This window comes from Mustela nivalis (assembly GCF_964662115.1).
Source record: "Mustela nivalis genome assembly, chromosome: 12".
In the NCBI taxonomy this organism is placed as follows: domain Eukaryota; kingdom Metazoa; phylum Chordata; class Mammalia; order Carnivora; family Mustelidae; genus Mustela; species Mustela nivalis.
In genome coordinates, this window is record NC_139031.1 from 46,619,281 (window position 1) to 46,642,003 (window position 22,723).

Here is a 22,723-nt window from a genome sequence, read left to right on the forward strand (position 1 = left end):
TCCACTAGAAGCCAAGTTTGGGAAGACAAGTTGACTGGCCAGGTCCTTTGGGGAAGTGGGGGTCCCATGAATGGGGTATCTCAGGACCTGGAATTGGGGGTTTCATTATTCAGGCTGGACAGAGGCCTGGGAGAAAGCCCTGGGGTCAATGAGCTTGATCCCAGGCTGGGCTTACTCACCTCAGGTTTAGGAGGTCTAAAGTGGAACCACTCTAGGGTGCCCTGGGGATCCCCATAGGAAGACAGAGACCAGTCTGGGTACAAAGAGCAGACTCTCAGGAGCCTCTATGGACACTTTGTCCCAAGCTCCCAGCTGAGGCTGTCTTTTCCCTTTAGGGAAAGAAAGATGCCGGTTTACTCTTTGTTTCCTGCCTTTGAACTTCTGCCTTAAATTTGGACATCACCCATAACCTTGAGGGGCAGGGCGGAAAGGCCAGAGCCTTTTGTTGCTCACCCCCCACCTCCACTCCCACCCTCTCCCTAGCCACCCAGGCAGGGCCAGAGCTGCAGAGAAGATCGAATTTGGAGAGAGGCCCCAGACCCCAGACCTGCTTTGTTTATTTGTTTGTGTGTTTGTCTAACTGGCGCGACTGGGGAAATTGAGCTCAAAGGGGAATGGGACAGACCCCCTAGATGAATGTCTAGGTTGATGAACAGACACACCGAGGTGAACAACGACTCTCCTGGGGGGCAGGGAGGGGTGGGCAGGGAAACCCAGGATTTAAGCAAAAGACTTCCTTTGGGACGGTTAAAGATTAACCAAAGTCTTGCAAGTTGCTAGAGAGAGTCTAGCCAGGGGACTGTTCGCCGGCGGGCGGCGAGCGGGCGCGGGTTTGATTTCTGAGCCCTATAAAAGCCCATCCTCCGATGGCTGTGACAATGTGGTCGTAAACCCGTCCGGGCCGGCCAATTTGCATATTTGGAATGCGCCGCTATAAACCCGGCTGGGGTTTTGCAGCAATTTCTTAGATGTAAAAATGAGATCTCTTTAGCAGCGGGCTGGGCACATTCTTTCCCTCCGTCTATGCCTAGAGCCTGCTTCCCTCTCCCGGCTCAGGGCCGAAGTTCGGGCCGGGCCTAGTCGCTCAGCCGCCACGAGATGGCGCACGTCCGATCAATGTCAAAGCCGCCAGGGAGCCGGGAACCCCTGCGCGATTCTTGGCCTTTGTTCGTTTCTGATACTAAGAGCAGCACGTTACATTATTTCACTTGTCCCGTTTCCCTTAGTATCAAAATAAGCGGGGGGGGGGGAGGCTCACCTTCAAGAAGTAATTGGTGTTGTAATTTAAAGCAACGTGCCTTCTGTAGGCCTCGCAGGCATCGCGCCGCGGAGAAGCCCGCTGTCCCTTGGCAGTGATTTCGGAAATGTGTCAAGGTAAGAGGCCACAAGTTTAGCAATTTCAGTCTGGCTGAGTCGGGAGTGGGGAGGTGGCCGATGTCAGAGCAGGACTGGGCAAAGTGGCTGGGCTTGTGTGCTCCGGGTGACGCTACAGGCGCTCAGCCGACCCCCCTTCCTGCCGTAGCTCCCTAAGGTTGGAAAACAGGGGGAGGCCTAAGTGGAAAAGTTGAGGATTTTAGACCCATGCGCCAGCAATTCACCCAGAGCGATCTTTCAGTTTTGTAGAAATATTCAGAATGGGATGAGTCGGGCATGGGGGGCATTCAAGCGAAAGGGTTCTGGCTGTGCTGGGATGGGGGTTGTGGTGGCAACAAAAAGAGAGAGAGAGAGAGAGAGAGAAGGGGAGACAGTGAGAGCGATGGCGGGACTGGGGAAAACAAAGTTTCTACTCTAAACAATGAGGTGGTCAGCAACCGTGGTCTCGGAGGCCGGCATATTCCCTGGGGCAGACATCCGGGAGGTCTCTAGTTTTCTACTAGGTGCGGTCTCTAGGTCTGCCCAGCATCCTGGGGAAAACCTTTGTTCTGAAAAAGGCCAATTCAAGAAAGTCTCATATGATTTCTGAGGCTTCCAGGGAAAATCCACTTGCTTATTTGGAATTTATGGCTATAAACCTGGCTGGGGTTTTACAGCGATTTCTTAGATGTAAATATGAGATATTTTGCAAATATGCAAAAAACTGTATTGGTGTATACCTATACATTTTCAAAAGCTAGCACTGAGGATAAACTCTGATCACAATTTCTCCATCAGGGTTGTCACAAAATAAGTTTTAAATACTCATTTGACTTAACATTTCAGAGGCTAGATCCAAATTTCCTCTTTTCTTATATTTAACTTTTTATTCCAATGTTTTCATTAGCTTCTTGAAATTGCTGTTTTCATAAATGTATAGTGCGTGGGTGACTGGGGGGAGGGAATTGCAGAGAAAATAGGTGCTGCTTGAGTGTGTGTGTGTGTAAATCTTGCTATCAAAAGTCGCTAGTCTTTGTTGAGCATGGGCTCCCAAACTCTGCCAAAATAAGAGAACCACAGGAACCCCACCGAGTGCGCACCCGCACCGTGCTTTCTGCAGCCTGAGCCTTCCCTAAAATCCCAGAACCTCTTCTAGTTTCAAGGCCAGAGGCAGTTTATTATAGAGAAAATTAAGGATATTGTAATTTAGGGAGTGTGTGAAAAGGCCCCAACACTCCCCCATCAGGAGAAAAGGGCCAGTTTAGTGGTTGGATTTAGAGAAAAATTTAAAGCTGGTTGTTAGGGATAGATTGCACCTGATTAATTCAAAACAGACACATCAGATTTCCTTGGAAATATGGACATTCTTAAAGATGAATAAGAAAAGAATGTCATGGCTTTCAAAAAAATGTCTCGCCATACAGTAAATGTGAGAATCAGAGAAGTCCAGAATTCTTGTTAAAGGGGATATGTGAAAATAGCGTTTATTTTTCTTCTGTGGGGCCACAGCCCAACTCTATACCCGGTGGGAAAATTCTGAGCCTGGAAAGTCCTGAGAATGACTTCCAAATACAAACCATTTACTGGCTATCCCCATCTCAGTACCTAGTATTTTTAAAAAGAGGTGGGGGTTTGGGGTAGTAACAGTTTGTTATTCTGGGTCGTTTGCAAGGGCCTACTCCGAAGGAGGAATCCACTATCCGGGGAAATACAACGGTGAGCCTCCTCAAAGGGCTCATTCCACTGGCCTGGTGTTTACTTCGGCTCATAGCCACAGGGAGGGGGAACCGTTATTAACCCAGGTAGAAATCGACATACTTACTCCTAAATAAAACATGGGGGCTGCACATAATGGCTATACAGGCCTGGCTGAAGGAAGAAGGCACCGAGAGAGTTTTATGTCAAAAGCATCCTGAGGAGGACAGAGAAATTCAGCAGCTGGGAGGCAGGGCGAAAGGGAGAGAAGGAAAGAAGGCAAATGGGCTGAAGGGAAGACAGTATCCAGGAGCCCATCCATGCTGCAACTGAATCGCTTTTCTTAATCTCTGGGGATAAGGAACCTCAGGAAAGCCCTGGCGATCGATAAACCGAATATTCTATTGAGGAAGTTAACACCTCGGTGTTACAGTCTGAGGAGTACGGAGCCTTGGGGAGCGGTCGGGGATGCTGGGAGCTCCAAGACTCGTTGAAAAGGCAGCGGAATCTAACTCGAGCTTCGGCTGCGCGGATATCTTCTCCACCCAACCAGCCGGCCAGTCTGCGTCCCAGGCACGACCGCAGGCGGAGGGTTCGCCAGCCCTGGTGGGGGGGGCGGGCGGCAGCCCTGGGCCTACACACTCCTCATCATCTTCCTCTTTTTTTTTTTTTTTTTTTTAATCAAGAAACAACACAAACTCAACATCCCATTTGGTTTATTACAAGGGGAAAAAAGAGGTTGGAGAAAAACATTCAGCTTTCCCAAGACCCAAGTGCCAATGCCATGGTCTGAGAGGCAGCAGCCGACTTCCACCTCCTCTAAGTCCTCAGCCAACGGGGCCTTCTTAAAGCAGATACAGTACCAAACTGGCTTTTGTCACCTTGGTTGGTACCTGCATGCCTTGGGATCCCATCCAGCCTAGAAGCCCATTTGGTCTCCCTACAGGGCCTTGACCCAGCTGAGCCTGAGCTGCCTACAGCCCGGCACCCGGCTTGTCTTACCAGTCAAACTGACAGGGTTGCTGAATTCCTGAGAGTCCTGGAACATTCTGGAGGGCCCAAGGAGAAGGCTGTGAGGGGGTCTGTGAACTCCTTGAAAATGACGGGTCAAATTGGGGGAATGCCCAGATGTGCATTTTTCACAGGGTAAGAATCAGAGCTTGGCCTTAGCTTTTCCAAGTGGGGCCTTAACTTTCAATAAGAAAGATAGGTTTAGATCACTGACTTTCATTTTATTTTCTTAGCCTCTGCCATCTCAAGCATTCTCTCCTATGGCCACTGTCCCTTCCTCTCCCAACCTACAGCCTTGGGAAGCCCTTTCTGTTTTTAGTGTGGAGAGAAACCAAATCCTGTCTCAAAGAGTCTGCCGGGACTCATTCTTCTCAAGGACCCCCCTCCCATGTTTGGGACTTACTTCACCCTCTGCAGAGCTTTCATGATTGACATGGACAAGTGCTTTGGGGCAAAGCCCCCCTTCTCAGGCAGCCCTCGGTTCTGTGGCATTTCCCAGTAGCACTGCTGAGTGCAACAGTCCCAATGCGTTTCACCCTCCAGGAGAGCTGGACAAGGACCAAGTCTATCCAGACAGGGGTCCGAGGTTTCCCTGCTCTGAAGCTTTTGCCTATTCAAGTTTGTTGGCCTCTGGGCCTAGCCAGGTTAGAATCTGCCTTGGCTTTGTTCACTAGAAGGAGATGGGGATTGAAAAGGTCCCCACTTCTAGTGGGGATTCACTAGAAGGAGTTTCCGCATCTCTCCATCTCTCCGTACAGACTTGATTCGGCTGCCGCTGCTTCTGCAGCCTCAGGATCTTGTAGGATTGGAGAGAACTGGTTCTCAGAGTCTCTGCCCTTCTCTCCCCCCCCCCTTTTCCCCTCTCCCTCAGCCCTTCTCTCCTTCTGTCTCTCTCCATCTCCCTCCTCTCTACCTCCATGCCCCGTCCTGTCCCGTGGAGCCTGTCGCAGTGAGGCACAGACCAGCTGGGTGGAAGTGGGGGGAGTGCAGCGCAAGCCTTGCCGAGGGGCGCCGGGAGGAGCAGCCACAGCAGGCAGAAACCGCAACCGCTTGCATCTTCAGAAGCCAGCGTCAGGGCTCTTCCGCCAGCTCTCCCGAGTACTCTCTCTGGGTCTTCTCAGGCTTGGCTTCCTTCTCAGACTGGGTTCACCATGGGAGGAACAAGGCCAGGTGCCCGGCAAATCACCCGGGATGCGAGGGTGTTTCCCCGCTGTAGGCAGAGGCCTGAGCAGTCTGCTTCCTGGGATCCCGGGCATTCAGCAGCCCCAGTCAAGGCCTCTGCAGGGGCTGGAGCTGGTGCAGCGGCAGGCAGGCCTGGGGCGTCCTGGAGAGCTGTGGCGCACAGCCCTGGGGCAAGGCAGCGACCTCCTGGGCTCCACTGGATCCGGCCGGAAAAGGTCGCATTTCCTGAGATAGGTCTGAGGCCCACACGGGGGGCTAGCGCCCTGAGCCAGCAGTTTCCAGTTGACTAAGAGCATGTCCCTACGGCCAGGGTAGAAGGAGGCTCTGGTGTTTGCTGCGCAAAGGGCCTGGCCTCGGAACGCTGCTATAACTGGGCCACGAGCCCAGCCCGGCCTTGCCCAGAATGGATTTCCTCACCGCCGGCCTCGTTAAAATGCGCACACCGCGGGAGAGAGGGCTGCCCTAGACACGGGTTTGGAGGGGAGGGGGGAAGAGGGGAGGGGACCGAGAGGCAGGAGTGTGGTGACACTGGTTCTTGTCATAACCTCCTAGTGCATGCGAATGCCAAGGTTAAAGGGAGAGCTTGAGGCAGCGGTGTCCATCCATGGCCCCCTTCTCCAAGTTTCCCCCTCCAGGTCTTCAGGTCTCTGGTCAAACCAAAGACCCTGAAGAGCGATGTGTCCTTCAGACTTCCCTAAAACGGGGTATGAGCTTGGAAGCAACCTGGGGATGGGGCTGTGGGGTGCCTGGATCTGACTCTGACCTCTGAATAGGGTGGGGGGAGTCTTTAGCTAAGGTTACCGGTTGCTTCCACCACCACCCCCCCAATCCCTTTCAGCTCACCAGGGTCCACCGACAGGAGCTGCAGAAAAAGCAAGCCAGGTGAGCACACCAGAAGCCAAGATCCCAAATGGATCAATGACTGGCTGAGGAAGAGTGTAGAGGGCTGAGAAGCCAGGGCGTTACATTTTGGGGAAATTTCTATGTGGGGTGTAAGAAAGAAGTGGCAATAGCCAGTTTCCACTGCGCGCTGGATCTCAGACACTCTAAAAGGTCTTGGTGGCCTTAGGGCCTGGTCTGTCACTTTTGGGAGACAGTTCCAGGTCCCGAGCTGAAAGGGAAGAGCCTGAGGTCCCAGCAGGTCCTCTTAGTGGTTAGAGTGCCTGGGGGGCTAGTGGCTGATTCTGAAACAAGAATGGGGAGCACCCAAGGCAGACCGGGGTGCACACCATAAACACCGCACTTGTTAACTGCGCGGGGCCCTTAGGGCCCTTCAAACAGACCCGGCAGGAGAGCTCACGTCCGAACGTGGGCGGGGCTAGCCCAGGGGCCAGGCCCCCCACTAGCCACGTTGGGGCAGCCCCCACAGCTCCTGGCCTTTGGGCCGAGGTATCGGGTGTGCGTCTCCCGGCCCATCAATACAGATTACATATTTATATCAATCGTGGGCTCAGAGGGCGCCCTCGGAGAGCAGCCCCGCGACTACGAAACCAAACTGGGAGTGGTCGCGCGGAAACTCTGGCTCAGGATTGGCTGTGGGCACCCGCCGCGGTGCGGGGGGATTGCTAATCGTATTCAGCATGTTTTGCACAAGAAATGTCAGCCAGAAAGGGCTATCTGCTCCCTTCGCCAAATTATCCCACAACAATGTCATGCTCGGAGAGCCCCGCCGCGAACTCTTTTTTGGTCGACTCGCTCATCAGCTCGGGCAGAGGCGAGGCTGGCGGTGGTGGCAGCGGCGCGGGGGGCGGTGGCGGCGGCGGCTACTACGCCCACGGCGGGGTCTACCTGCCGCCAGCCACCGACTTGCCCTACGGGCTGCAGAGCTGCGGGCTCTTCCCGGCTCTGGGAGGCAAACGCAATGAGGCGGCGTCGCCGGGCGGCGGCGGCGGTAGCGGGGGCCTGGGTCCCGGGGCGCACGGCTACGCGCCCGCGCCTATAGACCTGTGGCTGGATGCGCCCCGGTCCTGCCGGATGGAGCCACCCGAGGGGCCGCCGCCGCCGCCACCACCTCCCCAGCAGCAGCCACCGCCCCCGCCGCAACCACCCCAACCCCCGCCGCAGGCCACCTCGTGCTCTTTCGCGCAGAACATCAAAGAGGAGAGCTCCTACTGCCTCTACGACTCGGCGGACAAATGCCCCAAAGGCTCCACCGCCACGGCCGAGCTGGCCCCCTTCCCGCGGGGCCCGCCGCCCGACGGCTGCGCCCTGAGCACCTCCAGCGGGGTGCCAGTGCCCGGCTACTTCCGCCTCTCCCAGGCCTATGGCACGGCCAAGGGTTACGGCAGCAGCGGCGGCGCGCAACAGCTCGGCGCCGGCCCGTTCCCCGCTCAACCCCCCGGGCGCGGCTTCGACCCGCCACCCGCGCTCGCCTCCGGCTCAGCGGATGCAGCCCGGAAAGAGCGAGCCCTCGATTCGCCGCCGCCCCCTACGCTGACTTGCGGCGGCGGCGGGGGCTCACAGGGCGACGAGGAGGCGCACGCGTCGTCCTCGGCGGCAGAGGAGCTCTCCCCAGCCCCTTCCGAGAGCAGCAAAGCCTCGCCCGAGAAGGACTCCCTGGGTAAGCAGGGCGCGCCGAAGGGCCGCAGTCAGGCGGGCAGACAGGCAGACCCAGAGAAGGGAAAGAGCAGAGAGCCAGGAGTCCGCGCAGCGCCGGCCGGCCGGCCTTGGCCCAAGCTGCAGGCAGGCTGACCTTGTGAACTTGCTTTTTAATATTTGGGCGTGGGGACGCAGTAAAAATTCATGTCCGGCTTAGCGCCCCACACCAAGACGTCCGCCACTCTGGCCTCAGCTCACCCCCATTGGGGGCGAGGGCATGGACGAGCAGCCCCTCTCTTGCGCTTGCCCTTCTCCGTGGCCCAGAGCACCCTAAGCCGTGGTCTGGGCCCAGCCTGCGAGGCGCGGCCCACGCGGGGGGAGGGGGAGGGAGGAAAGTGGCTCGCCCGCAGATAGCGCGGATGTTTGTAAGGCATCCAAAATAAGCAGCCGCCAGCACCAATAAATAAGCCCATTAACCGGCGAAGTTCGAGTTTACGATCCCCCATGCTTTTTTCAAAGTTGCTGGAGGGGCGGGAATCCTCCTTGCGGGGAGAAGAAAAGGCAAATCCGGCCTGGTCGCCGGGGCCCTGAGCTTAGAGTCAGAGAGGGGCCATTTCGCTTCCCCTGGAACTCCGAATCGCCCAGACTGCACGTCTCTGACTCCTGGAAAGACGTGACGGACGGCCCTTGACCTCGAATCAGTTTTTCTCCCTTCGCCGTGTCCCAACTCTGTCCTTGTTCCTCTCTTCATTGGGCCTTCGGCAATCAGGGTACGGGAATGGGACAGCGCCACGCTGCCCGCCTCCCTTCCAAGTAAGCACCCATGCCCCCAGGCTGGGGGCTGCAGGAAATGCTTGTCTGCTTTGGGGCGAGAAGCACAGAAAGGCGTTAAGTTCAAGATATAAAGCCTGCTCTCCCAGGCCGTTCAGTCTGCGAGCACCGGATAGCTTTGTGCTAAAACAGGTGTTTGAGAAAAAGTGGAAGAAAATGTAAACTGGGAGGGTAGGTGCAGATTGGAGGCCCTCTCCACTTTGCACACACCCTTTGGAGGCACTGCTCTTCCTGAGCAAGCTAAAAGAGGGGTGTGTGTGTGTGTGCATGTGTGTGTGCAAAACTCTCTCTGTGTGACTTAGGGCATCCCTCTTATCACAGAGAAGTCCCAGATTCACCCCTGCGCACAGCCTGGCGAGACCCCGATGTAATCTTCCCTTCGTTATTCTCTTAAACGCTAGGCAATTCCAAAGGCGAAAACGCAGCCAACTGGCTCACGGCAAAGAGCGGCAGGAAGAAGCGCTGCCCCTATACCAAGCACCAGACGCTGGAGCTGGAGAAGGAGTTTCTGTTCAACATGTACCTTACTCGAGAGCGGCGCCTAGAGATCAGCCGCAGCGTCCACCTCACGGACAGACAAGTTAAAATCTGGTTTCAGAATCGCAGGATGAAACTGAAGAAAATGAACAGAGAAAACCGGATCCGGGAGCTCACAGCCAATTTTAATTTTTCCTGATGAAGCTCCAGGCAACGCCGATTTTTCCCGCTGCCAGAGAGCCGTTTTCCTCCCTCTGTCTTCGGCCTCTGCCCAGGAACTCGCACCTGTGCCGGAGTCCCACTCCTCCCTCCCACACTCGCCATCTCGATGGCCGTCACATCTGTGCAGGGCTGGTTTGTTCTGACTTTTTGTTTCTTTGTCTGTTTGCTTGTGCTGGTTTACTTGTTTTCTGGGGGAAAAAGCCATATCGTGCTGCATTTCTATAGAGAGAAATATTATCCTCAAGTGTTGAGTGGTGACTGGGCTGGTTTGCTGTCTCGGGGTTCCTCTGCTGGAAATGGCTCCTGTCCTCCCGGTGGAGCTGGTTTCCTGCGGGGGCGGGCAAACCTAGCCGGAAGGCCGAGGTCCCATTGTAGGCGCTGAGGTGTCTGGCCTGAGGTCAATGGTGCAAGGAGCCGCCACCAGGCTCGCCTGCCTGGAGTGCTGGGCTGTGTTTAATCAGGGGACATAGGCCCCTGGGTTTCTTTTTTCTTTCTTTCTCTCTTCCTTGGCAAAAAGAAGGGCTTACAAGCATGGACATGCAGGCTGGCAAAAGGGCTTGGCTTTGGCTGATTAGAAAATTGAGAGTCATAAGGAGTAATCTTTCCTTCCTCTGTAAGATATCCCAGCTTTAAAAGGGAGGGGGAAAAAAAAAAAAAGAATAACCAAGAGAAGGAAACTTCTCTGCCAGTTTGTGCAAGGTCTTGCATTGTGGGACTAAATTATTTCACTTACCTCGGAATTTTCATATCCTTCTGGCTGTAGATAAATAATCTAATATAGTTTTGTTTATGCGTGCAGATTTAGTGGGGATTTTTTTGGTCATTAAATAATTGTTACCACTGGTAACATGACAAGCACACCACAATTCTCCCTATCTTGTGGAGAGTTTTCTTTCTCATTTTCTTTTTTCTTCTTCCTCTTTTATATTTTCCTTCCTAAAATTTACAGAATCCGAGGAGCGCTGGGCAAGCGGAATAGACTAGAGAAGGGAGACATTGTTTGGGTTTCCTTTATACTGTGAAGTTACATGCATAAAAGGGTCAAACCTGTAGGTGCAGAAAAAGAAAAATTATAAATACAAATCTGTATAAATGTCTATTATTATGAAAAATTGCCAATCTTGTTTTATGCAAATGCATTCTATCGTTATTATAAATGTTAGTTCTAGCTCTATTTACTTCTAATCTTAAATCAGAATAAATTAATATTGTAATGCTGCTGTGCGTGGAAAAAAGACGATGTTTATGTTCTTATAGAAGAATAAAAGCTGTGGAATGAAGCTTTTTAAATTTTACTTCTTTTTTTTTTTTTACTTCTTATCTTCACCTTCCACTTTATCCCGTTCACCACTTTTACAACAGGAGGACTAGCCCGCGCCCCCTGCAATTACTTTAGGCATCTATTTAAATATTACCTAGACGGTCGTAATTTGTCTGGGCCCTATAGCCCTGGTGCCGTAAGGTTTGTCGGCTTTTGTTCAGTTTTATGACTTGCTAGTATATCTGGATTGTGGCTGTCTTGGACCAGTGGTTTCAGTTGAGAGGGGAGCTGCATAGACAGAGGAAGCCAAACAGGATTTCTTTCGGGAGCCCCAGGGAGGCTCGCAGACGCCGGTTGTTTTGCGGGTCCCCTGGTCTTAGATGACCCCCAGCCTAGGAATCCGGGGAGCAGGCTGGGCCCAGAGCGCGTCACTAGCGTCCGCGGCAGCAGTTAGGTAGACTGCTGCGGGCTGCAAGCCCCCCTCCCCCAGCACGGCCTCCCCCACCTGGTCACCCTCCGCGGGGCCACGCGTTTCCTGCTCGCGGGAGGTGGGGGGGAGGGCGACGGCAGGGGGAGGGGGCGCGGGAGCGCGCGCCCCGGCTGGCTGGCTGGCTGGGAGGGAGAGAGGGGGAGAGCGAGCCGCGGGGAGTGAGCGCCGGAGGCCGAGACCAGACTGGGAGCCGGGCTCGGGGCCGTCCCTGGCGCTTTCGAGTCGCTCAGGGTCGCCGCCGGTTGGCGCCGGCTCGCCGAGAAGCGGGATTTGGGAAACCAGCACACACACTGCTTTCTCTCCTTTCTTCTCGCTTTTCCCTCTCCTTCCATTTTCCTCTCTCTCCTTTACCTTCTTTCCCCCTCTCTCCCAGGTTTACCTTCCCGGGGCCGGTGGCTTCTCCCGCCGCGATGCCTTAGCGGCAGCGGGGGACACACACTGGCAGCGCGGGCGCAGGTTGGCAAGGGGCCGGGCCGGGCGCGATCGCAGGGTTCTCCCTTGGCTGCGGCGGTGGCGGCGGCGGCGGCGGCGGCGGCGGGCGAGACAGCCCCGCGCTGGCAGCACCAGAACTGGTCGGTGATTTAGGTAGTTTCCTGTTGTTGGGATCCACCTTTCTCTCGACAGCACGACACTGCCTTCATTACTTCAGTTGAAATCGTCTCCAGGTACCTGTGCGCGCGGGGGCTGGGCCGGGCGGGGCATCCGGGCCCTGGTCGTGCCAGGCCTGCGGTGGCAACCTCGGCTTTTCCCGCGCAGGAGCCTCGTCCCTGCCTCCTTCTCAGCGCTTTGCCAAGCTGTTGGCCGCAATCCCCATCCCCACCTGGCCTCGAGCAGGTACGATCAGGTTAGCTGCTCCTCGGCGGACGCCAGGGGCGTGGTAGGAATTCTGGGCCCGGAGCCATTCAAGGTCAGGGGCACGCGTTCCCATTCTGGGCCTCCCCCGACTCCAGGCCATTCTCCTGCAAGGCTGGGACACAACCAGCCCTAATCCAGGGTAGAAGATCAGGGAAGATCCCCTTGAGAGACTCAGGCTAAACTAGGAGGGACAGGCTGGAAAGGGGCTGGGATCCTGGCCTTGTCACTTACCCTTCTCTCTGTAAGCCGCCCTCTGCTCTCAGGAGTCGCCTTTGACTCTGCTTCCTTCTTTTCTACCCTCCGTTCTTCCTCTTTCTTCTTTTTCTTTATCCTTACCTTTACTTCTTCCTTCTTTCTTTCCTTCCGTTCATTTGTCTTTCATCTTGGGTCTCTCTGTGCCCAGTTTTCTATCTCCACTTCCTGTCCTCCTATCTCTTCCTCCGGGAGGGACCCAGGGCTGGCTTGGGAGAGCCTGGGACGGGGTTCTTATTTATTTATTTTTTTTCTGCGTGCTCAAGTTGTGGTCGGAATTTGCCAAGGAAGGGCTCGCGTGGCACAGCTGTCGGGGGCTGTGGATCTGGGCCTGGTGTGCCGCTGCAGACAAGGCCTCGGTTATGATCACGACCGGATGGCGGCGGCCTTGCGTTCTTACTCCGCGGGTCGGCAACCAGAGCTTATGAGATCCGATTAGGGGGCCTTCGCGCCGTTTCTGTGTGCCCACACAGAGGGCAAAGAGGCCTTTGCTGGCCTCACTGGGCACCTGAGGCTGGGACCTGGGCTGAGGCCCAGCCAGGCTCTATATAGAGCCTGGCCACGCAGGGAATCCCGCCTAGAAGCTTCCTCCGCTTTCCTCCGGCCTGCTGGTCCCAACTCTGGCTTTAACCGCGGGGCAGGGGAGCAGTGCTAGGGCAAAGAACGGTTGCTTGTTTGCCCGTAGCCTCTATCAGGTTCAGAGTCTGTTAGAAATGGCATCCTTGTGCCAATGGGTACTGGAGAAAGGGACCCTTCCAGCTCCATTCTGTTTCAAATATAATAGGGGAAAAGAATCTTAAATTCCACAACCATTGTATTACAAACTTGAGCCCTCATTCCAAGTTGTAGTCCGCTGTTGGAAGCCAGAAGAACCATTCTTGCTACCAAACTGAAAACAACTTTCATCCCTCCCTGCCTCCCAAACACACACACACACACACACACACACACACACGCAGAGCCTTCAGACTCATGCCCACCAAGCTGGGCTTCCCTTCCCAGCTCTGTCTCCAGCCCTGGAACTGTTTCCATCGCTCTGCCTGCGGTCCTGTTATCTGAAAGGCCAGCACACGGCTCTCCCCTCAACTCCTCTGAGCCATTTTCCAGACCAGAGAACTGGATTTATTTTGGAGGCCAAGGTTTTAGAACTCTCAGGCAAAAGGGGCAGTTTGTAATTACATCTATTTTTTTTTTAATATACACACACAGTCCCTTTCATTTCCAAAATAAAATCTGATTCAAAAGCTTGACTCCTTTCTCCCCAAATCTTTGGGCAGAAAAGGGGTCCAGTTAGGTTTTTCTGATTTTTCTCTGCTCTTAGGCACCAGTAAGGCCTGCTTAACATTCAGGGCCTGCTAATTATGTGGTGTCTGTCCTATTCTGGAGGGCTAAGGTTATTTAAACAGCCTTTTCATTAAAAAAAAAAAAAATACCAATACTAATTCAAGGCTTCTCTGAGCAAAAAAGTTGAATTGCAAATAGGCCAGTCCAGCCTGTTCTCAGACAATTACAATGAAGAGCCAGGTCTCCTCCTGAGTTAGTACTTCTTAATGAAAATCTCAGAGGCACCGCGAGCTGCCCAATATTTGGGACACAGCCGGGATGCGATGGGGGTGGGGATAAGGCAGAGGAATTTACTGGGAAAGGAAAATATTATGGGGGAGGAGGCTAAGGCGACTAGGACCAGCCACGTCGGGAGTTCACTGTGTCGGCCACTTCCCTCTTCCGGCGAGAGCGGATAAAGGGGACCCCGGCTGGTCTCCGCCAGGCTTCGCAGCCTCTCTCTCGGGGAGAGCCCGGCACTTGAGGGTCCCCGTCAGGGATAGGGATGTATCAGGGTTTGGGGGAGGATTTCTGGAACTGTTGGGTAGGATGAAGCCAGAAAAAGAGATGGAAGCTTCCTCGCCGCCCGCCCTCGCCGCCAGGGAAGTGGGCTAATGAGAAACACACTCTTGCAGGCACAGTGTTCACACGTGAATTTAATTACCCCGTTTTTAGGAGTCGCTGCTTTCCGTTCGGATTTGGGGTGGGTTTTTTTCTTCCAACAGTGGCCGCGAGGCCTTTTCATTTAACCCTGGAAGACTCGAAAAGGGGTAAGAAATACCTTCCTCCATGTGGCCAAGCCAAGGAATAGGATTAAAGTCAAAGCCCCGTGCCCTGTGCCCCTCCCGGTTTTAATTTCTAGCCCTGGACTTGAGCGGCGGTCGCGAGCTTTGGGCCTTGTAACCTTGTTGAGCCATCCGGCCTGGTGAAAACCGAGGCGGGGCCCGGGGCGGTGGCCGGAAAGAAAGGAAGGAAGGAGCCCTGAAGAACTCATACTGGGCCCCGAGGCCAGAGGCTCTTGCGCGGGCCTCCCAGCCCCTGGAGCCGCGCGCGGTCTCTTCCGCGGGACTGCCTTCTCCCGAGCCGATCTCGCCTTCCACGGAGGCTGCCTCGTGGTTTTTTTTTTTTTTTTTTTTTTTTTTTTTTTTTTTTCCCCCGCAGCTCGGGTTTGGGGAGTGCGACAAAGCTCACCGAGCTCAGCGTGAGGGCCTCCGAGGTCGGGGCACGGCGCTGGGTGGCCTGCTGCATTCTCCTGGGTGTCGCGATTCCTGGCTGAGGACCGTAGGGCTGTAGGGCTAGAGCTGGGGGGGCGCGTGTGCGCGGGGTCGGAACCGAACCCGCGGCACAACCAGGCCCTCAAGCCTCTGGACTCAGAGACAGCCGGCTGCTCCTCAGTGGGGCGCTCGCTGGAGGTGCAGCGGCAACGCTGGGAGCCAGCTTCCCGGGCTCCCTGGGATCCAAAGCGGGCAGATCTCGGGGCCCCACAATAGGCGGTGCCCTCTGGGAAGCCTGTCCGTGCCCAGCGCGCTCGGACAGGGGCCGGTGGTGGCTCCCTTTGGGACGGATGCTGCGTTGAATTTGACTTTTTCGCGGCCGGCCCGGGGGTAAACTCGCATCTCCGGGGACGGCAGGAATTATTTACAGGGAGCTCGCCAACCCAACCCAACAGTCTAATTTAACCTTTCCCAGTCCTCGTAAATTTTTACAGCCGGGAACCACGGCGAAGCAAACGAATCTGTTGGTCGTTCCCGACTTCCCACCAGCCTGTGTGGCTTCTGAAACAATCACTCCTTATGAAATATCATAAATATAGATTTAAATACAGTAGAGCGAGAATGCGATTTGGCTGCTTTTTTATGGCTTCAATTATTGTCTAATTTTATGTGAGGGGCTCCACCGGCCGCACTCGCACGCGGGACCCGCGCCTCGCTGATGGCGTGATTAATTGTGATATAAAATAGTCCGCTTAAGAAGTGTGTGTCTGGTGGCGGCGGTGGGAGGGGAGGGAGTCCAGAGGCAAGGCCAGATTTGATCTTTTAATCTTCGTTGGCCACAATTAAAACAAACCCGATCGTGGAGCGCCGCGATCCCTTTGCATAAAAACATATGGCTTTTGCTATAAAAATTATGACTGCAAAACACCGGGCCATTAATAGCGTGCGGAGTGATTTACGCGTTATTGTTCTGCCGGGCGGGCACGTGACGCGCGCGGCCAATGGGGGCGCGGGCGCCGGCAACTTATTAGGTGACTGTACTTCCCCCCCTGGTGCCACCAAGTTGTTACATGAAATCTGCAGTTTCATAATTTCCGCGGGTCGGGCCGACCGGCCAGGCACCGGGCACAGCGATGGCCACCACCGGGGCCCTGGGCAACTACTACGTGGACTCGTTCCTGCTGGGCGCCGAGGCCGCGGACGAGCTGGGCGCGGGCCGCTACGCGCCGGGGGCCCTGGGTCAGCCTCCCCGGCAGGCCACCGCGCTGGCGGAACACCCCGACTTCAGCCCGTGCAGCTTCCAGTCCAAGGCGGCGGTGTTCGGCGCCTCGTGGAACCCGGTGCACGCGGCGGGCGCCAACGCGGTGCCCGCCGCGGTGTATCACCACCATCACCACCCTTACGTGCACCCCCAGGCGCCCGTGGCGGCGGCGGCCCCGGACGGCAGGTACATGCGCTCCTGGCTGGAGCCCACGCCCGGCGCGCTCTCCTTCGCGGGCTTGCCCTCCAGCCGGCCTTACGGCATTAAACCTGAACCACTGTCCGCCAGAAGGGGTGACTGTCCCACGCTTGACACTCACACTTTGTCCCTGACTGACTATGCTTGTGGTTCTCCTCCAGTTGATAGAGAAAAACAGCCCAGTGAAGGCGCCTTCTCCGAAAACAATGCTGAGAATGAGAGCGGCGGAGACAAGCCCCCCATCGATCCCAGTAAGTGTCTCCTCCCTTCAGACCGGCCGCCGCCTCCACGCCGGCCACCAGGATCTGCCAGCCCTTCAGCTTTCTCTTGAGCCTGCTTCGCCTGCGCTGCGAGCCTCTTGAGCAGGGGCCGGGAACCAGAAGTTGCTGTTTAGGATGCCTCGGATGGGGCCCCAATTCCAGAGAGCAGTGACAAGCTGGCTGCCGGGTTCAGGGGGAGGGGAGGCGGCTGCTGCCGAGAGAGAGGGGGCGGGGCAGGCGCTGCCGGCCAAGCCAAGACCAGCCACCCCTCTCCCTGGCTGTCCGGTACCAGGACAGCAGTACTTTGGGCCGTTCTTCGAAAGCAGCTCGGCAGAGAGAATCTTTTGTGCGGCTAGACTGTCCTGGAGCCTGGAGCGGCGGCAGCAACTGCAGCCTAGACATTGAAGAAGACGGCCGATCCCCTCCACTTCTTGCCTTCAGCCAGTGGCGGCGTATATCCTGCCCAAGATGAGGCTGTAGGCGACCGGGCCACGGCGGTCCCCATGCCAGATTATTCACATAAACTGGAGAAGTGATCAACATCCTTGGGGCGCCTAGGGGCGCCATGCCGGCTACCCGGCTCTGATGGCCTTCCAGGGAGTCAAAGAAGGAAAGGGGAAAGTAGAAGGAAAGGTGGGGAAGGGAGGATACAGAGAGAGAGTGTGTGTGTTAGTGTGGGGGAGAAGAGAGTATTAACGTTACAGGAACACAGGGCAGCGTGCTGTACCCCTGCCTGGCAAGAAGAGGATCTATTTCTAAATTTCCATCCTTGTACAGTGTACAGAGAGTGGAAAGAAAGAGAGGAAAAGGACAGGAGGACAGAGGAGAGAGGAGGGTCTCCTAAAGGGAGGGGAAAGCCGAGGTTTTACTGCGTGCAATTGTAAGTGACCGGTCCTCCGTCTGTCTGCCACGATTCCATTGTGTACGGGTTCTACAGCCTTTCCCTCACCGATTCAGCAGCGTCCTGCACTTTGGCCGAAGACCCTAGGAGGTTCCCCAGCCCCCAGTGGAGGGGGGACGTAGGTGCTTCTCCTCTTTCTAAATCCCCTGTCTGTCTCCTTCACAGGCAACCCGGCAGCCAACTGGCTCCACGCGCGCTCCACGAGGAAGAAGCGCTGCCCCTACACCAAGCATCAAACCCTGGAGCTGGAGAAGGAGTTTCTGTTCAACATGTACCTCACCAGGGACCGCAGGTACGAGGTGGCCCGGCTGCTCAACCTCACCGAGCGGCAGGTCAAGATCTGGTTCCAGAACCGCAGGATGAAAATGAAGAAAATCAACAAGGACCGGGCAAAAGATGAGTGATTCAACTGAGTTCATTCAGAAAAGAGAGAGCGAGCTAGGGAGAAAGAGAAAGGACTGCCTGATCCCTCTCCCGCCCCTATTCGACCCCAGCGTCCACCACCCCAACCATCCCGCACAAAGCGGCTCTAAACTCCAGGCCTCATCTCCCCCTGGCAAGCCGGGCTAAGGCTGGCTTCCCCCCACCCCCCAGCCTGCCGCTTTGATGGAGGAGGTATTGTAAGCTTTCCATTTTCTATAAGACAGAAACAAACAAAAAAATGGTATGTGGGGGGGGGACATTTTCGCTGATGCCTGTGTGTGCTAGCTTGTATATATTTTTTAGAAAAAATCTACCTGTTCCTGACTTCAAAGAAACAAACAACAACAACAACAAAAAAAATACTACCTTTTTATAATGCACAACTGTTGATGGCGGGCTGTATAGTTTTTAGTCTGTGTAGTTAATTTAATTTGCTCTTTGTGCGGCAGAGCGATCTGCCCAGATACTTGAACACTGTGTTTTATTGTGGTAATTATGTTTTGTGACTCAAACTTCTGTGCTGGGTGATGCACCCGTTGTGATTGTGAGCGCTTAGAATTCAATTTCAACTCAGGTTGTTGCTAGGGGAGAAAAATAGTTGCGTAGAGTATAGCTCTGTATGGAACATGTCTTCTGTATGCCTAGGCTGTTCACCTTGGATTGTAAATGAGCTGTAAGGATTTCCCAGTGAAATAAAATTTTAAAAGAAAGAAAGTGTTCTCCAGGATGCATAAATTCATGGTTTCCTCCTCTTTGGAAATGTGGGCATTTTCGTCTCTACCCGTTCTATAAACCTGTCTTGTTCATTGTATATATAATCCATATATTAAAGAAAAAAGTAATCAGACAAGCTTGAATATTGTTTTTGCACCGGATGAACATTGAGGAAATTCGGAGCTATACATATGTGCAGAAGGTTACTACCTATGGTTTACATTTAATTTTAATCGGGGGAAAAATGAATGCTTATTGTAATGGAGTTAATTTTATTGATAATAAATTATACACTATGAAACCGCCACTGGGCTACTGTAGATTTGTATCCTTGATGAATCTGGGGTTTCCATCCGGCTGGACATACACTGTATATTTTGCAATAGTTACCTCAAGGCCTACTGACCAAATGTTGTGTTGAGATGATATTTAACTTTTTGGCAAATAAAATATATTGATTCTTTTCTATTTATTGCGGGTCAGCTCTTTGCACCTTTTTCTCTGGGATAGGGGAGCGTGGGTAGTGTCTCTGGGTGGGGGCCGGGCCTGGGGGGAGGAGGCAGAATCTCGATTTCTCCGTTTCACCGCCGGCGGGCCCTCGGATCGCGGACCAGCGGCAGCCTGCCGCGCTCCCACTCCCGCCGGCTGCTTGGCGGCGCAAGCAACGGAGCCAGGCTGGGCAACGAGGGGCGGCGAGGCCTCGCTCCCGGCTTTGACCTGTCCCATTTGCGGGGAGGCCGAGAGGCCTCCGAGGAGCCGCGCTGGGGTCTCAGGTCCCGCTGGCCAGTAGCAGCGAAAGGCCACCCTTTCATCTTGGCGCCCAGAGATATTTCCCGAAGCCGCGTCCACTGAGATCCTCGGGGCCTTCCCCTGGCATGGGGCGGGGAGTGTGAGGGCAGGAGCGACGGGGAGTCGGAGGACCAGCTTCCCGAGGAGTCTCCAAGGAGGGAAACGAGCCCTGCTGCCCCGACGCGGCCGCCAGGAAGGACATCTGGGGACTCTCAGGGGACTGAAGTCTTGCGCCCCCGCACCTCAGCGTCCTGTCAGGACCCAGGAGATTCTGGGTTCTGTACCGCACTCCCCTCCCGAACACCCCTCCTGGCAGAGGCAGGGCCTAGGCAGCCGGCGAGCTGGAAGCGCCATAAAAGCAAATGAGGGCTGTTGCCGTTTATGGGGTGTAAAGGGCTGCGGGGGGAACGGCCACAACTTCGGAGGCCCAAGCGCCTTATAGATGTGGCCAGAGGGTTCAGCCTAATCTCCCCCTTTTTCTTTTCTCGCTCGCCACGCCCTCCCCCCACCACCCCGAGACTGCTGGAAAGTTATCCGAGTTCCGATGCCTAAAGGGGGAACCAGGACGCCCGGGGATGGGTCTTCCCCTTACCCCCACCCCCACCCCCATCCCGCCGCCAGGTTGGGACGCCCTCTGTTGTTGCAGACAGAAGGAACTTCAAAGAATGGGCAGTAAGGGTGTGCCATAAAGGCCGGGTCTGCGAACTGTCTGGAATTCGGCCCTTAATGAGTTTACAACTGTGCAGCCCCAATTAAGATTTTCCACCAAAGCCCTTTCATTTGTTTGCTCTGTCTGCACCGATAAAGCGGCTGCGGAAACAACTCTTTTATGGGCACTGCGCTCTCGGCAGCGTAGATTCCGGGCTCCACGCACACCCCCCAGGGACGCGACTCTGGCCCAGCTTTGGGAGTGGGGCGCGGGGCCAGCCCGGGCGGCTGACGAAGTTCAGGGAGCGGGGGGCTGCAGTGCAGAGATTCTGCCAGCAGATGGCAGTATGGCTCCACGCAAGTGGCGCCCAGGCCGCCATCTCCCGCCGCCGAAACCCTGGGAAGTTCTAAGATGTCGACTTGACGCTAGCCTTTCTCGAATGGGAGCCCCAGATTTGAATGAACTGCGGTCGTATATTTTCTTTGCTGCTCAGGCCGGACCGGAAACCTCGCTGGGAAACAAGCAAGCGGGGGTGCTCGCCCGACCTGCACCGCTCCCGCCCGCTTTCCTCTCCCCGGTTCCGGAGGCCTAGCGCTGCGTGGTTGCAGCCGTCCGGCGGCTGCGGGGCTGTAGCTCCAGGCGCGGGCGTGACTCTAGGTCACCGTTCCCAGGCCGCGACAAGCCTTGGGGCAGCGCGACGCTCGGAGAACTCGGCTGATCAGCGGACAAACAAGGACTAAGGCCTACAGCCCCGGGACTTGGTGACCCCCCGGAGGGGGTGCAGAGGGCGCCTACGTTGGTCAAGGGTCCTGCGGCAGACGGGGGAGGGGGTGCTCCCTAACGCTGCGCCCCGGTACGAGGCCGGTGAGCCAGCACCCGCAGGGGAGCCAGGACCCCGGGACCCGGCCGCCTCGAATAAGCGGCAATAAAACAAGGTGGTGGAAAATCGGGGGCAAAGGCATTCTTGGTGACTTTCTAGTATGGGTTTGGCGGCTGAATTGCCCGGGGTGGGGAAATCCCTGGGGGCTCACCAGGGGCTGCTTTGATTGTTCTAAAAGAAATACAACGTTTATGGACTGCTAAAAGAAATACAACGTTTAAAATAATTATGATAACATCCTAGCTCCAGGACAGGAATTCACGTCGTGAACGCTTTCCTTGCTTTCTCTCGCCACCGAATTTCCTTGGCAGTGGAGCTGCTCAGGCTGCTCTGGTTTCCCGTGTTCAGGAGGCCAGGAGGAGGAGGGAGGGGACCCCTATCTAGGCCCAGCCTATCCTGGACCCTGGGCGGGGAACACGCCCCGGAACCTTCTAGGAGGCGGCCACGAGTGCGGGTGCGAGGATCAACCCCTGGTGCAGAATGGTTTCACAGGGAAAACGCAAAACAAACAGAACCCATCGAAGCACCCCGGAGCCCTGTGAACACGCCATGCGGTGTATTTATTTGGGTTGTAATAGTCTCTGCCAAGCCCACAAAATGTTTACAACCTGCTTCTCCGCGCTGTACACGCTGTAAAACTGGGGACTGGATTTTGGTTGACAGATCTCCTGAGTGTTTTCCCTTCCCCCCCCCCCTCTCTTCCTCCCCCCTCCCTTTCCTTTCCTTTCCTCCCTCTTTCTCCGTTTATATACACGTCTTCATTATATATCCCTATATAACACAATATTTCGCAGCGTCTGATTGTAAGAAAGGTTTTAGAGCTTCCCCTAGAGCCGCCCTGGTCATGCATCCAAGCTGCAGATAGAAAGCTCAATTTATGTAATTATGAGTAAATGGCGAAGGAGCCGGTCGGTGGCGGCCGCTTCTCTCCACCGATTTCGGAGGCTTCAGGTAGGTGCCGGCTGGCTGGGACTACGGACTGCCACACCGGGCCTCCCTTGCCCTTGGCCGGTGGATGGCTGGGGAGGTGGTTCTCCTGACTCCGCTGCCTGGGAAGCGCTTCCCCGTTAGCTGCGCAGACAACCCCCGCCCCGCCTCAGCCCTAGCTCCTTTGCACTCGTAGGGCACGGATGTGTCCCTGCGTCGCGACCGGGGACCGCTCAGTGACTGAAGAACCGAGCGCAGCCCGTGCGAGGGGCGCGGCTGGAAACGTTTAGAGAAGCTAATCGCCAGCGGCCAGACTGGAAACAAGCTCCCTTCGCTTTCCCAGGGCTGGGCTTGTATTCTTATCTGGGTTTAAATATTGAACCCTATTTGGTAACAAGAAGCAAGGGAAACACATTGTGCTTGGTAGGTAGGAATCCCGCTCGGGGAGAGCGGGTGAGAAAAACGTCTTTATGTAAAGACAGCTCGGCTGGTTAGAAACCCTCCTGCACATGCTTGCTCCAGGCTGATCATCAGTGAGCATTTCTATGAATATTATCACATATAACCCAGTGCATTTGTGTCTTTTCAGTCAAACAGGTAGGAAACCAATGGCTTGAGAACACGCGATTAAGGAGGCCTTAGTGAAAGCCTGGCTCTGTCTGGCCTTTTCGTTTTAAAACCCCGACACCGAAGGCAGGAGGAAACACAGAAGCCCAGAAACGAACGAAAGGATTCGGCACCCGCAGGACTCGGCCCAGTTGTCTGTCTTGGGCCTAGAAAGGCTGAGGCCTTGACGGCAGTATCCGGACTCTCTCTGGCCCAAGCGAAGGGGCAGTGCGCCCCGCTAGAACCGTTTGGACCTGCGCCGGACAAAACCCAAGCAGCGATGAGCCTGTGGCTTGGGGTCCCAGCCTCAGTGTTCCTTCCCGTGCTCCCGGAACCCTGTCTCCCACTTGGTCTGGGTCATCTCACTTCAGGGCAGGTTTTACTTAAAACGCCATCGCCGTTGGCCGCTCC

The 22,723-nt window shown here is 55.4% G+C and overlaps 2 protein-coding genes across 5 annotated transcripts; both read left to right on the forward strand.

Moving 5' to 3' along the window:
- Window positions 1-1,016: 1,016 nt before the first annotated feature.
- On the forward strand, window positions 1,017-10,604 carry HOXA10 (homeobox A10). 3 transcript variants are annotated; one of them, XM_082692708.1, is made up of 2 exons: window positions 1,017-1,374; window positions 9,012-10,604. In XM_082692708.1, exons 1-2 carry the CDS (start codon window positions 1,365-1,367, stop codon window positions 9,284-9,286), a joined length of 285 nt encoding a protein of 94 aa, XP_082548834.1. In that variant the 5' UTR covers window positions 1,017-1,364; the 3' UTR covers window positions 9,287-10,604. The 3 variants fall into 3 exon arrangements, 2 of the variants coding, with proteins under 2 accessions (XP_082548834.1, XP_082548833.1); XR_014301077.1 differs by lacking the exon at window positions 1,017-1,374 and adding an exon at window positions 3,757-8,592 and having other exon boundaries at window positions 9,012-9,093; XM_082692707.1 differs by lacking the exon at window positions 1,017-1,374 and adding an exon at window positions 5,957-7,801.
- Window positions 10,605-14,296: 3,692 nt separating this feature from the next.
- On the forward strand, window positions 14,297-18,929 carry HOXA9 (homeobox A9). Of its 2 annotated transcripts, XM_082692711.1 has the most exons (3): window positions 14,302-16,147; window positions 16,325-16,414; window positions 17,490-18,929. In XM_082692711.1, the coding sequence occupies exons 1-3, from the start codon at window positions 15,838-15,840 to the stop codon at window positions 17,726-17,728; spliced, it is 639 nt and encodes a 212-aa protein (XP_082548837.1). In that variant the 5' UTR covers window positions 14,302-15,837; the 3' UTR covers window positions 17,729-18,929. The 2 variants fall into 2 exon arrangements, with proteins under 2 accessions (XP_082548836.1, XP_082548837.1); XM_082692710.1 differs by having other exon boundaries at window positions 14,297-16,414.
- The last annotated feature ends 3,794 nt before the right edge of the window (window positions 18,930-22,723 follow it).

Excerpts from the sequence above, each read along its gene's own strand:
- HOXA10 (XM_082692707.1), top strand. The coding sequence starts at position 6,838 with ATGTCAGCCAGAAAGGGCTATCTGCTCCCTTCGCCAAATTATCCCACA. Across the intron at positions 7,802-9,011 it reads GCCCGAGAAGGACTCCCTGG|GCAATTCCAAAGGCGAAAAC; the intron begins GTAAGCAGGGCG and ends CTTAAACGCTAG.
- HOXA9 (XM_082692710.1), top strand. The coding sequence starts at position 15,838 with ATGGCCACCACCGGGGCCCTGGGCAACTACTACGTGGACTCGTTCCTG. Across the intron at positions 16,415-17,489 it reads CAAGCCCCCCATCGATCCCA|GCAACCCGGCAGCCAACTGG; the intron begins GTAAGTGTCTCC and ends TCTCCTTCACAG.